Source organism: Genypterus blacodes, unplaced genomic scaffold (genome assembly GCF_046128005.1).
Source record: "Genypterus blacodes isolate CSIRO-AG114 ecotype Tasmania unplaced genomic scaffold, CSIRO-AGI_Gbla_v1 ptg000061l_1, whole genome shotgun sequence".
Taxonomy (NCBI): domain Eukaryota; kingdom Metazoa; phylum Chordata; class Actinopteri; order Ophidiiformes; family Ophidiidae; genus Genypterus; species Genypterus blacodes.
Genome location: NW_027466873.1, coordinates 1,849,198 through 1,864,519, shown reverse-complemented (window position 1 = coordinate 1,864,519; position 15,322 = coordinate 1,849,198). Strand labels below are relative to the sequence as shown.

The following is a 15,322-nucleotide window of genomic DNA, read 5'->3' as shown; positions in this document are numbered from 1 at the left end:
TAATATGATAGCAGTAAAATAACTTGCTGTCCCTTAGTGCCAATAACTGTTGATGTGACCTTAAACAAGGCTCCAAATGGAGGAATGGTGCAGAAACTGTAAAGCACTTACTTCTCAAGTCCTATGCAACAGGAATGAACTTTAATAAGTAGAAAATAATACGTAGTCATTAATAAGCCCATTTCTTGGGACATATCAAATTGATGTTGAAGATATTCATGATCATTACACACAAAGTGATTTTAACATTTTATTTAAAAAAAATCCATACAAGAAAAAACTACAATGATTGAGTCCTGTCTGTGGTGTGTGCATGCGCATGTGTGTCTTTGTGTATCTCTGTGAATACATGAAATCATTAAACAGCTATATCAACAGGAAACATCAGCATCTGTAAATAAAGGAACATTACATTTCCTCCATTGTATAGAAAATAACATTTGGTCCTTTAAACCAGCCAGTTTTGCATTTGGAAAAGGAAGTGGAGGGGGATTGTTAATTGGATCTTTAGTTCCATAGCAACATGGTTACATCGTCTATACATAGGCAATCCTCACTTAACCTTTTACAATCCAAATCTACAAACAATGTACACATCTACATTTATCTATACAAGTACAGTATATTCAGTATAATCCCCTATACACAGCAATTTCTAATAAGGAATATAAATGCAACTTGTTATAATGAATTAGTTCAAGCACAAATAGTCTTCACAAATTTAAGACAGCTAAATTCAGAATTGTGTAAAAGATAATATTAAACAAAAAGTTAAAGCTATTTCAACTATAATTTCCAGCCTACCGAATCTACAATTTCACTAATTCAAAATAAGACACATGACAAAAAACACGACAAATGACAAAAGCATTTTTCAAACAAATAATTGTATGGCAATGATGAAGAATCTGATCTGATTTAAGAAAAGGAGTCATTTCACTATCAGAAATAAAAAAAATATTATTGTACCAGAACAATGTTTTATTATAATGTAAGTTAGTGTCATCTTTAGAATATTTATTATTCTGAAAGTTTGGATAGTATTTTGGTGGATTTTTGGTCAAAATATAATTACGTGTTCTCTCTTGGTATTTCATCAAATAATCTCTGATAAAAGCTTTCACCGCAAATTGAAACCTTGGCGAAGTGATTTTGGTTGAGCCATAATGATTGATTTGAGGAACACATTGCATAATGTACTTGACGAGAAAAAATAGATTGTTAAGTAAGAAACAAGTTGTGCACCTTCCAGCTTAGACAGTTATGATGAGGTCAAAAGCACATCTGCCTCATGATGACATTCATTCACTTAACATCTGTAGAAAACACAAAATTATCTGAACCAAATCCACTAATGTCTGTACAAACACCCTTCTTTCCCCTGGTCCCCCCTGTTTATATGCAACACTTCCCCTCTGTTATGACAATCTACAGTTTCAAACCACCACTTAATTCATGAATTTTTCCCCCACAACACCAAAGTCTGAGCTAAAACAAGAGCAAAAACTTTTAAGTCACAGCCATCTGATGAAGTGTTTACACTCGCAGCAATACTGACCTCTAGAGGGTGTGACTGGTCACTACAGCTCTGGATAAGACACACACCACCCACAAACCATCCGGCTCCTGACGCATTTTCATTGTAAATAGTAAACTACTGTCACCCTTTGGCGGAGACATTTTTGTACATTTAACGAGCAGCGTAGCACACAGACCTTGAGAAAAATCTATATTAAAGAGAACCATTTCAGGCCTACATTCCTTAAAGATACTGTCAAGAAGGGTTCCAACTCATCTTGGCTCATAATAAAACGTCAGTAAATGCATTCAATTTGAACCCACTGATTTGATGACTGAGTGGTTTATACACTGAAAAAAGAAGTGTGAAAGGGTTACTTAGCAGAAAATGGTTCAATGCATTACAAAGTTTTTCGCGCAAATGCATGCAACTGCTGACAAGATGCTCGCCTTACATCTTGGTCTCGCTGGCAACAGGCCTCTCATTCTCGTACTCATTCTCCTGGCAGATGAGCTGGTATGGCTTCTTGTCTGCCTCCTCCACCACGGAGTTACCCACCTCTGCATCCTTGTTCTCCAACTCGTGGCGAGACAAGTGCTCCACAATACCTGCACCAATTGAGTCTCCAAGGACATTAGTGGTGGTGCGCAATCGGTCCCTGAGAAGAGAAGAGAAGAGAAGAGAAGAGAAGAGAAGAGAAGAGAAGAGAAGAGAAGAGAAGAGAAGAGAGGAGAGAAGAGAAGAGAAGAGAAGAGAAGAGAAGAGAAGAGAAGAGAAGAGGTTTTCCATTGAGGACCTCATGCATATTGAAATCTTGATAAACTACTGGAGGCATATTTTTATCAGCTCCAGGCAATTTTTAAACCACATGAAACAACCCTGCCACTAAACGCTTGGAATGGAATTGGTTTGCCGACTCAATTAGAACCAGATGGATTGAGGATTGTGGAATGTGAGGGAGTGTCTCTTTGAGTTTACTGTGCAATCAAGGGTATACAACAAAAACCTGTACCCCCTAAGAATCCCTCCGTCTATCATTTATTTTCTCTTAAAAGGTCTTCTTTGCCACCTAAACCAAAAGTCTGGAGTTGTTCTGCAGCAGCTTGACGTTTACCTGGTGAAGGGGAGACGAATGCTGACCTGTCTTAACTTTACTCTGTGTTTACAATGTCCTCAATAGTTTCTTAGTACTTACAGGAACCAATCAACAGCAATGATCAATGAGACGTCATCTGTTGGTAGACCTACAGATGTTAAGACTATCACCATGGTGACGAGCCCAGCCTGAGGGATTCCAGCTGCTCCAATACTGGCTGCCGTGGCGGTGATACTGAGGGCCAAAGACAGACAATTTAAGACATTTGGCTTTATGATAAAGAAAAAATTCATTACAGTGAGACAAATTGTAATTGTACCGACAGGAGGAACAGAAGAGAGACGTGTCCTCTCCACCCGTTATCCTTTGGGTAACAGAGTTAAACTTAATTTCATTCCCTTCGCTGAAATACTAACCACTTTTTACTTCAAATAACTGTAACTGTAACTTTGGTTGAAGGTAAGCCATCAAAGAACGGAACCTTTGATCTTGCTTTATTCAAGTTATTTGTGTTGTTTAAGTTGCGAACATACATGATTTCAATACATTGTGAACAATTCATGAACTGTTCTTGCATACCTGATAGTGAGAATCTGTCCGAAGTTAAGGTCATAATCATTAACCTGAGCGATAAAGATGGCTGCCAGGGCTTCATACAGGGCTGTGCCATCCATGTTTATGGTGGCACCGACGGGGAGCACAAAACGGGTCACACGCTTATCCACTTTGTTGTTTTCCTCCAGGCATTTAAATGTGATGGGCAATGTGGCAGAGCTGAGAGAGGAGGGAGGGAGATGAACAAAGAAGAGAAACAGCATGAAGAAAGGACGTTTAAGCATCTATTGTGAAGAATTGTGATTGATTGTGTGTGTCTATTGTGAAGAAATTAGGCAAAAAGTGGGTCATAACTGTCAACAACATTTTTTTATCATGATAAATCAAAGTCTCAAACAGCTCGGAGGCGTGACAATGACAGACTCTGGTGTACTTTTGTGATTGTAGTCTGTATCAGTGTATTAGTCAAAGCTAGTTCATTCAACTTAAAACAATGAAACTCTGTTCTTATTAACTTTGAGTCAAATAGGGAAAGTTGAGCAACTGCTGTCATTTGACGAGACGGTGGTCAATTTTAAACTGTTCTGGGTAAGAGCAAACGTTGTAAATGGAAAATAGAAAAGCTTGCCAGGATCCAGTAATTCCATGAATTATTACCCAATTTCAGGAGTTATGGATATAATTCATGCCCTCTCTCTTGGCAGGAGACACACATTTGAACAGTCCAAATGTTATGCAAATAGTCAAACTTGGAAAGCTCAGATTCAAGAAAATGTGTGCTTGTTAGACGTGAGGCCATTATAATTACTTTAGCTGGCATGTTGGTACTACCTTACTTTTTTGTCAGTTTCTGAGTTTCTAAAATGAACTTGAGATGAACCCAGTAAAAGAGAACCTAATCCCATACCTGGAAGATGTCCCCAGGGCAGTGATGAGTGCCTGTAACAGCCCTGCAATGAATACAAAGGGGTTCTTCCTGGTAATAACAAAATAGAGCGTTGGCAGGACAATGAGGGCATGAATGGTCAAGCCAGAGATGACCGTCACTGTGTACATGCCCAGCTGGCCACCCATGACCGAGATATCGTCCATCTCCACTATTTTACCGGAAATCAGGAACAGGATACCGATGGGGGCATACCTGAGGATGATTAGGAGTTATGCTCAGTACAATTTTTAATCCACTAATCAATCAAATATGCATCAAGGAATTATCTTTGCACTCACCACATGATTATGCCAACCAGCCTCATGATAGCTTCGTTCAGACAATCAAAGAAGTCTTTCAAGGGCTGACCCTGTTCCCTCATGCTTCCGATGATCAGTCCAAAACACATGGAGAACACCACCAGGCCCAGAGCGTTGACTCCATTAACCGATCCAGGCACTGGGATCATCTCCTCCTGTGATATCTCCTTGCTACCATTGAGTGTGAATATTGTGTCATTCACCGTCAGCTTCACATGGACTATTCTCTTGTCATACTTTGTCTTGAACTGGATTTATTATAAAAAGGAAGAAGATGGGTGTTAGTGTTCATCTAGTAGTTACATCTACCCGCACCGTTACAGTTCCTATGTTTCAAATTTCACAGTTTTACCATGTAATTCCCAGATATGCCTAAAATCCATCGATTGTGTTGTAATGGCGAAATTAAATTGCAATTTGAGGAGAAAGGAAGCAGTGAGGGTTACCTGTTTGGTGCAGGCCTCCACCAGGTTAGGAGGAAACATGTTTCTGGAATACACAAAACACACACAGTTGGACAAACAAGTCATAATATGTAACAATATATTTCATTATTATAATATATTTTTTTGATGGTATGGATTTGGAGCCTCTTGTTCAGTATCCACTTTCTAAATTGTGTGGGTTTGTGTGCACGTGTGTGTGTGCACGTGTGTGTGTGTGGGTACCTGATAAGGTCCAGGAAAGCATCGGCAGGGCTGACCTGCTCTATCTGCTGCTTTGTAGTAAACTCCTCCTTTGAGCCTTTTCCCGGGTGAATGATAAGCACCATGACAATGCCGATGAACACAGCAATGACGGTGGTGGTGGTGTAGTAAACCACCGCCCTCATGCCCATTTTACCAGAGGCACGACTGTCCAGAGCGGCCATACCTGAAGAGAATATGCTGTTTATCAGTGCTGAAAGGTTTCTGCTCAGTTAGTCAAATACATTTATCCAGTGCTACCAAAAGCCCTGAAACCAGATTTAAGCTTTGGTACTATAAAATCATATTAAGCACTAGACTATAATATTATAAATGATACGGTATGATACGGACAGGGCAAGCTGCATTTACTTTGAAATTCCAAATAATTCCTGTAGATGGAGCAGCTTTGCAATACAAGTCCACTACTAAGCAACTTCACAAGTGAGTCCCCTTACCGATCATGTAGTATGTATTGAGAAGTATATGGGCTCATATGATCACCAGTAACCTTAATTTCATTCTTTTTATGACATAACCATAAGGTCATTTTTAAAAACAATTGTTTTTTTTGAAAATAGCATTTGACATGACAACAAGCATACCGTTATGGGACATTTTGGAGATTGTGATTTGATACAGAAAGAGGGGGAAAGAAATGTGGACTGGGATCTACGGAATGTGATACACCCGTGGACAAAATGTATAAGGAGACGAGGGGACGGTGACTTGGACTGATGACCGACCTACAGTTGGGTGGTTTATACCAGCGTTGTAACAGCATTAAGTAATTTCTGTATGTATTAGACTATAATGCAAGACAAAATAATGAAAATGTATACAAAAAGAGACTCCTGAGACTAATGCAAAACTCTGAAAAATAATCTGACTTAATATCATATTGTGCAACTGCTGCTCTTTGTTGTTGGTTTCTGCTGTGAGAATCATTAGTCATGCTGTCCCATGACTTTATGGCTGCATGTTTCAATTACTTGTGTCCCCATGAGCACACAGTTGGCCTGGGAAAACGTGCTATAATTATTGGTAGAATAGACCCATGTGGATAACTTGCTTTTATCTTTCTGTCTATGAGAACAAAGAGGGGCACTCTCATAGAAAGAAACACAATCTGACTATGACCTTTACCGGTGGGAAAACAAGACCTGCAGCACCCAGGGGTGGAACTAATATAGAAAATATGTATACATGGTGTATATTCATATCCACATAGCTGCAGACAGATGTGTTCCCAACAAAACTGGCGGACAAATTCCTTGACACGTTTTTTTCTCACATTTAAACTGTTCTTTTGCAATGTCCCTGCTGCTGTGTGATATTTTGTGTTGCAATTTTGGATAACCCGCTGGCAACACTGTCTCTTGTTTAATCATACAACAACAGCAAATGTGACAATACTGTGTTGTGAACACAGATCAACAGTCTAACCCAGTGGTTAGACGGGGGTGCGAAAGAAAAAGTTTGAGAACCACTGGTCTAACCTTAACAGAGAATGTTTTCATTGAGAAAATGAATTAAAAGAAAATAATAAAAACAAGTTGTAGTTTGGTTTGTCACCCTGAGCTGTGATTGAACACACAGCCTCGGGTCTGGGAGGCCGGTACACTGACCGCAACAATAAAAGCCTGGGCTTAGCTGCCAGTACGCCTGTAGTGGTAAGGTGGAGTGAGGCTTATTATCTGGCACAGCACAGCTTACCTGCAGCAATTTGTTACACTCACACTCCTAAACTAGGGTCTGGGCCCAAATTCATGACTTCAATGTGGGGAGGTGGGGCCAATTGTTTGGGGCAATAAGGTACCATCCAGTTTTTCCAAAAATGTTAGGTGATGATTACAGTCACAACATTTTGTTGGTACGATCATTAAAGGGTTCTCATGTCCAGAGTAAACTCAGTGATTGTAATTACAGTCAATGCAATTACAATATATCGTCACCAATAGTACAGATTTCCGCAAAAACAAAGACATTTCTTTCATCTGCACATAGGCCCTGCTTTAAGATTCTGGGCGTCTGACCACTCCGTCTAGCTGTACTCCTACAACTGTTTAAAATATTCGACAGATAAAATTGAAAAATACAAAAATAACCCCACAAGATCAGAAAGCATCCTTCGCTGGCTTTGTTTGTATGCTTAACTTTGACCAACATTTTCAAGGTTGAACTGATAAATATCTGGGTTCTCATTTCAGAATTGGTAAACAGTCCAGTTTTTGAGAGACTAAAAGCTCAGGCTGAAATACATAAAACAGACTATGTAGGCGTTTTGGTTGAAAAAGAAATACAGCTGTTCAGAGTGCTGGACTTTCAAACAAGAAAGTTTCCTCAATAGGCATGACAGCGGCGTTTTTTCAAAGTGTCAGCTCCTATTATGGCTATTGTCTCTTTCAGAGCTGTACAAGGCAAAGCCTGCTTTGTGTGATGGGAGATGTATGTGTTCCTTCCAGTGTGGCACCACAACATTGTGTATGTGAAAGTATGTGTGTCTGTGTGTGTGTGTGTGTGTGCAGGAGAAGCAGCTGCCCTCTGTTTGGCCCTCTCTGTCTTAAAATGTCCAGAATCTTGACCTTTATCTTTTCCTCTTTTCCCATATTCTTCACCTTCTCTCCCTGCCACCCCTTCATCAAAACCTCTTGTTTCATAGTGCCTAGAGTTCTCCACCCCTGTCCTTCATCCTCTCCAACCCCCCACCTCTTCCCTCCCCATTCTCTCTTTTTCTTGCACCCTGTTCTTATTGCTGCAATCCTCTTTCATTGCTACCCTTTTCCCCCAAAACCACCCCCTTCTCCTCTTATTCCTTTTCGGACAGCCCTGGGAAAACTTGTTGACTTAGTTGGCCTCGTACGGAGACAATGATCCTCAACCTGTTGTCCAGGCAACAACGGATGCAGCCTCGCCAATTTCCATCCTTTCAAAAGAGCGAGAAAGAACCAAGCGAGCAGAGAGCACAACTCTCTTTCTCATACAGGGAATGTTCATCAAACACAAAAAGCAGGCTTTAGGGGGGGGGAAAGTTGACGTTCATGTGATGGCAAGACATCCATGTTTAAGCACAGGAATGAGATAAATAAGTGGTGGACACAAATTACTAAAGCATTGGTATTACTGTTACACGTGGCCACACAATAGTAATGCAGTATGGGCACAGCCAGACACAGGGTCCTGGTTGCACCTGATCTTGGTGCAAGTTTTCAGGGGCTAGTAAATATGCAATAACCAAGTCCATGCGTGTTATTGAAGGCTAATAATCAACCCATGCTTCTCTGCCAATGACTTCATTTTATCTTTGTATGTCATTTCTAGTTTAGAATACATTAAAGGTACTTCATTAATGTCCATGATGTCCTGTCACATCCTTCATATGGGCAACACGATGATATGGCCATTAACTGTAATTTACAATACTGCAACTTGTAATGAAAACCAACAACACTGCAAGTGCCAAAAATGTGTCTAGTTATTTACAATAATGCCCTCTTTCATTGTTATCCCCAATCCCATTTGTTCTTGTCCTCACCTCAGTTCCTTTTCTCCCCCAGGCTCCCTCAGCAGCCAACATTCAAGCTACCGCTCCAATGCCTTCCTCCATAATCATCCTCTTTTCCTCATGTTACTTCCCACATCCTCTCTGTCTCCCTTCCTCTCTGTCTCCCTTCCTCCTGTTTGTCTCTATAGCTATGCAACGGTGGACTCATCTGTAATAAAATGCCAGAATTTTCCCAGCTGTAGCTTTGCTCCTCTGGATTCTTCTCTAGCTTCAATTCTCTGCAACCAGCATGTTCAGGAAACACATTTTACGCAGATGGATTTTTCACTGAAGTGTCAGGTTGTGCTAGACTAGGGCCACATCTTTGCAGAAGTCATAAATCAAACTAAATCGAACAAAATGGCAGTTATACTGCGCCATTAATGCTCCTCAACATCAGAATTCGGTGGTTTAATAAGTGTTTCAAAATCTTCTGTTTTCTTTTAAAACTCGAAATTATAATTGTACTCTAAATGTCTGTTTAGAAGTTGTTTGAAAACTATTTTAAGAAGCACTTGTTCTATGATGTGGTACTCTGTTCGCATTTAATGTACTTTAATTCCCACGTTTTGTAACCAGGTGCTGTAAACATACTGTGCTCTTTATTGTTTTGTTTTATCAAACTGACACAGATAAAGCAGCCTTCTCACATATGTTTGGCTTTATTTATCACCTGCATAGTTTTACATCGCTATACTGCAGTTTTAAAGTAAGCTATCATTTACAGATATGTAGTAAATGAAAATAATTACCATACAGTGAGCATAACCTTTTCAAAAGTGTAAACAGTGAACATTATATTCAGTGTGATGGATTAGTACGACTACATTCATGCAGGTTGATAAATACCTGTAATTTAAATCATTTGTGATGCCTAGTAAACACTGGTGTGCTGTGACCATTTGTCCTTCTGTATTTGGGTTTTTTTCTATTGAGGACTTAATCCAGCAGATAAACACACACGCACAAACACACACACACACACACACACACACACACACACACACACACACACACACACACTTTGTGAGTTGTTTCGCTGCCCGGCTGCCCTCAGAACAGTGCTCTTTGTTGATTTCCACATGTTGTGACTGCAGTCATGTGACATGATGTCAAAGGATGCTGATGCTATGCTCGGCTGCAGCACAAAGCAGGTTATTATTGGATGTCATGTCTGCGTCATCCCTCCAGGAGATTGGTCATTTCCCCTGTCAGTCACTCTCTCGATCTGCAGCGTGACAGGAGATTAGGTTTTTTATTGTGTGCCGCCTACATCGGTGTTATTGAACACTCACATGTTCTGTGCTCCAGTCTTTACTTACTTCAGAACAAAAACAAGGAGCGCTCAAACAAACCCATATGTCTTTTCCCCAGGAAGGATTTGTGTGTGTCTAAATGGATTTTATATGCATGACAGCAGAAGGATGAAATCCCTAAATTGCAACTGACAACCTCAGTGTCCTATGTTTGGGGACTTCTGAGAAATAGGCCTATACACATGGGCCTCTGAAGTCAATGGCTGTGCAAAAGTTATTCAATATTAATATTTGCCATACAAAATGACTAAGACTGCATGTTGTAACAATTCCTAGGCCATTGTTATGGGACAGGCATGTGGCTCACACCAGAAACTTCCAGACATAAATGCACCCTCTGTCACCCTCACTCATGAGACTATCGTAACCCCATCCATTACAGGAACCAAAACCAACAGTCAACGTCAGCTGAACTAACAACCAGCCCACTCTGCCATCTATGAGGCACATGGATATCACTGCAGTGGAATAACACAACAACAAACAAGACACAGTGATGGCAAGAGGTCCATGTCTATCATCTGCCGACATTGTGCAAACACTTACAGTCCAGTTTTTGTAATATATTACAAGATTCCAACATTAGAAAACCACCATGGGTAGAACTACAAAAGTTTTCCAGCCTCCTGGATAGAAATCAAACATGCTTAAACTCAAGCAAATAATTATAGAGAATTTGTGTAATGTATGCCTGTGCGCTGTATTGCAGTGTTGTGTTGTTTATAAAAAATGTGTGAACAAAGGATCAATCATTGGCGACCATGATTTATGAAAGTATTGGGGACACAAATGATTAAAGCTTTGTTATGACTGTTATGCACAAAGCCAGAAACAGGGTCCCTGCTGGACCTAATCTTGGTCATTCCTGGTTAAAATACACTAAAACTGTTTTGTTAATGTCCATGATGTCCTGTCATATCCTTCATATCAGCAACATCTGATGATATGGTATTATCTATAATTTAGAGTGCAGGTCTTCAACTTTTAGAACAATGCCCTCCTTCCTTGTTATCCTCTGTTCTATTTGTGCACAACAACAAACAGCTTCTACGGACTCACTCACTCTGAAAGCAAAATATAATTCCACAGCAACAAGGTAAGTGAGACCTCATAGATAATCACAACAATAGAGCCTTTTTTGGACATTACAGTGATGTTTGTGTATGTTAACACTTCAAGTCAAGTCAAGTCATGTCAAGAGAAATCATGAGGGGGGAATGTGTGATGAGTCAGATTTAGGTTTTTTGACACACCCAAATTGACGCGACACTGGCAAAATAAGGCAAAGTTCCCTCTTCGTGTGAACACGTTTCTCTTAGAAACACATCAGGCTGATTGCTGTGGACAGTAATAAGTGACTGACAAGGTTTAAGCATATTAACCCAATCTTTAGCCTGTGTGATGATCATATAGTAAAATAAATTAATTTGGGTTTGTGTGCCTTGGCATTCATACCTGTAATGAGACTGGAAACCAGCAGGGGCATCACCAGCATCTGAAGCATTCTCATCAGCAGTTCTCCAGGGAAAGAGAAGAACTTGACTTCTCGGTAAGACATCTTGTAAGGGCGCAAGAGGAATCCCAAGATAATGCCTGCAAGATGCATCCAAATGTTTTCATTGCAGTATTTTTGACTTGGGTTTGCAAGATCTATTACTATGAGACCTCCAGAATGGACATTTGTAACTTCTATATCATTTTATTAATGCGTAGTAAGCCCTTTGGTGGTTTGATTGTAGGGAGAGGAATATGTGAAGCAATTTTTCTTTGAAACTTAATTTGCCATGATTGTGCCATTATCTTAAATCCAAACATGAGAATGGTTTTCCTTCTCCTGTGTGTGACTTTTCTTCTCTGTAACCCCGGTAAAGCTACTCGTCCATTAATGCACAAATTCACCAACAGGCCCAGGTGGCTGACCCAGACGCTGGGAGCAAAGCATATCCTGAGTTTGACAATCAGTCAAATGAGCATGTCCTGGCACGGTGTAATTCTACCACAGCTGCAGATGTGGAAATGGTGGGTGGGCCTGGCTCAGTTCCTACGGAGTAAGGTCAAAGTTTAATGGCTACAAGTCAAAGGTTAGCTGAGGGGTCGCACAAAAGGCAGTTTGTTTGGTGCTTCTGCGTTCTCCCTATTCACTCATCTGGTGAAGCTGTTACTGCTCTATTCAGTTTTTGTCCTGCTGAAAGGGGTTCAAATGCACCAGATTGACTGACCTGTAAGGGCTGATGCCAAAAATCTGGAGCCCTCTTCTTTGTAGGTTTGAATAGAGGTGAGACGAAGGGATTCTTACCATTAACATGTGTGTCTTTCTCTTACTGTTTGCAGACATGCGGATATACCCTGTTCAATACCAACACCTAAATCTCCAGTGGGATTGATTTGGTTCACATCTTCAAGCATGAAAACATTCTACACTGAATCAGTGATTAGAAAAAACTCACTTTTCACTCACCAATAATGACAGCCGCGACGGTAAAGATCACAAAGGCGTTTCGTATGAAGCATCCTTTCACGTCACTTTTGGTGATGCTCTGCACACTCTTCTTGGCGAGCAGTGCCCGGGAATGGATCCTTTCCTGGATCTGTTGGATACCATTCCTGCTCGTCTGAGGATTTTCCCCATTACTCCGAGTCATGGCTGCTGCTGGAATCTTAAGTTCCTCTTTGAAAAATGTGCAGGAACGTAAACCTCTCTCCACAAACTCACAAACCCGAAAGATGTTGCTGTCACTGTTGTTACCCGTCACTCCTCTTTCTCTCTCGTCTCCTTTGGTTTAAGGCTTGCAAGCTGCCTGATCTAGATGGCAAAGGAAATATATGCTATGAGTGGCCATTATATCCAGAAGCTCTAGAAAACACATTATAGAAGGCTTTCAAACACTATGTCATTAAAGGTTCGGACCATTGCAACATCACAAATTACCTTTTGAAACATCTTCAATGACTAATTTGAAGAAAATAGTAAATGACACTTGGACAGTAAATACTTGGCAAAGTTCTGTGAAACTCTCTCTTGAGGGCTGGGAGCGAAAACCACATGTGTTGCTCCCACAACTTTGGAAGCATTGAGACTTCCTCATGCAACAACTGCAGCACATGTGGACAGTCTCTATACATTAGTTGTTGTATCGATTAAGTTTTTATGGGTCAAGTCACAATGTGCCTTGCAAGACACACCCACATAAACATAGCTACAGATTAAGATATACAATAAATACACATACGAAATGGTAAAATTCTGCAGTAGAAATGTTCATGTACCTTCAGACTTGAGCAAAAACGTCTTGTGGAGTGATGTGTCAGTTCTTCAGCGGTCTAGTTTTGGTTTAAATGTCCGCCAGAGTAGGACGGACGTCGCGGATCTTTGGCTGTGAGCTGGCTGGAGTAAGCAGCCAGCAATGAGGAGACCGTGGGGAGGAAGAGGAGAGGGGAGGAGAGAGCGCCACTGAGAGAATAGAGGCGGCGCATAGTAAGCGGAGTGGGGGGGCGGACTTAGTCACTCACACGGTGTGGGCCAGTGGGGAGGCGAGGTGGGGACTAAGATAGAGGAGGGGGTGCTTTTCAGACAGAGGGGAGCTTGAGGAATAATGAGCTTTCTGAGCAGGAAAAGGAGAAAGAACCTTGTTGTTTTCTTCTGTCCCACTCAGCCTCCTTTTCAATTGATGTTTCACGCTTGATAACTTCAGCCTGATTGAAGATTCCTTTGGAGAAGGAGGCAACAAAGCAATAAAAGTTCTCCATCCATCACAAATATGGACGTGAATTTGCCATTCATTGATTTGTGTAGGCATGCGTCATCCAATGAATCGTTCATCTTTTTCAATGAAATGACTGAGATTTTAGTTTGTAAAACTGAACAGAACAAGTAAATATTTACAAAGTGCCAGTGGTAAAACTTGGGCTCTGCATATTTGACTGTGAACTGAACAGTCTGTGCAAACACTACACTCAAGACCTTTGATCCTGTTACTGTGGTAGTTACACATTAAAAAAAAGTAACCACGTCACAACCACATGCTGTGGTTTAAACGAAACACATTCATTGAGAGGATATGGTCAATTCCATCATATTTAAAAAGAGCATGTGAATAAAGCCGGCAGGAAAATTTAGGAGTTGTGCAATGTGTTCGGAAGGAATGTATGTTTTGGTGTTTGTGAAATACGGGAGTTGAAGGCGTCTTCTCTTAGTCATACCAGGGATATGTGCTTTTGGTGGTGATAAGGCTGTACCTCGTGCTTTGGGTGACATATAACTTGTAACCCCTAGAGAAGTAGAAATTCACTGAATAACACAACAAGCAGGATTTAGAGGGAGTTTGATAGGCACATGCGCCACACACATAGTTAAAGAAGAGTCAAATGTCTTCAACCAATCAAACCCTTCTTGATCTGAAAAGAGTTGTTTGGCTCATCCTTTCTGACTCAAACCCTACAGACTCTCTGCCCACCATGCATGACACTTTTTAGGTATGGATTTTTCAGGTGTATTGTATGTTTGTCATACAGGTGACTGTCTAAATCAATACAACGTTATGATATACTGAACACATAAGACTAAAAATAACACAAACAAACACGTGGGGACACATTGCAGGTCAAGAACTTCTCAAAAATCATTATTCATAATATAACAAAGCAACAAAGAAAAACTTTGGATTGTTAGTAAAGTAAATGTTCCTCAGAGATGCTTTGATAACCATCATTAGCCCTGGACAATCGGGCAGTAAAAGGCTGAATAGCTGTGAAAGAGAATGTGTACTGTTACCTTCTGCCTCTAGTATCCCCTGAGTCTAAGAACCACGACACAACTCTCAACACTTTGGCTGACAACTGTAGACTCCAGCGTAGAGGAAGTGTAGACAGTGTAGACAGGCTGGCTTCATAAGCAGTCTCCCACACAGGAAAACAAACTTTGGTAAACTGTCTGTCAATAAGTAATCCACTCACTTCCAAACAAGAACACCACGTTTTTAATTCTTAAGAAAAGCCATTCAGCAACAGTATGATGTTGATGATGATGATTTAACTTAAGAATGATTTTCCATAAATAGTATATATATTAAAATAGAGTTTCCATAAATTTCAATTGTTTTGATTCCAGACATTGAGTGGCAGTGGCAGCCATACAAGGGCACAAATCACATTATCACAACGTCTTCTTCAATTAGGCTGTAGCTCCTGAACCAGTACATTACGCCACAGACGTCCAAATCTTGCAGGCCTACTGATGGACAGCCCTTTAATAAGAATAATCAATTTAGGTCAAGCCATGTGCCACTTAGGACCAAGACGCTGCAGACTTTTAGTCCAAACAAAGACAACAACCCACCTGGATGGACCAGAAACGTTTTC

The 15,322-nt window shown here is 40.6% G+C and overlaps 1 protein-coding gene across 1 annotated transcript; it reads right to left on the bottom strand.

The window, feature by feature from the left end:
* Positions 1–237: 237 nt before the first annotated feature.
* Positions 238–14,859, bottom strand: LOC143003445 (excitatory amino acid transporter 1-like). Its single transcript, XM_076154121.1, has 12 exons — positions 14,736–14,859; positions 13,232–13,671; positions 12,711–12,767; positions 12,423–12,632; positions 11,420–11,557; positions 5,087–5,291; positions 4,865–4,907; positions 4,398–4,666; positions 4,078–4,311; positions 3,195–3,389; positions 2,715–2,849; positions 238–2,177 (listed from the first exon to the last, which is right to left on the bottom strand). The coding sequence occupies exons 4-12, from the start codon at positions 12,604–12,606 to the stop codon at positions 1,970–1,972; spliced, it is 1,611 nt and encodes a 536-aa protein (XP_076010236.1). The 5' UTR covers positions 12,607–12,632; positions 12,711–12,767; positions 13,232–13,671; positions 14,736–14,859; the 3' UTR covers positions 238–1,969.
* Between the last annotated feature and the right edge of the window lie 463 nt (positions 14,860–15,322).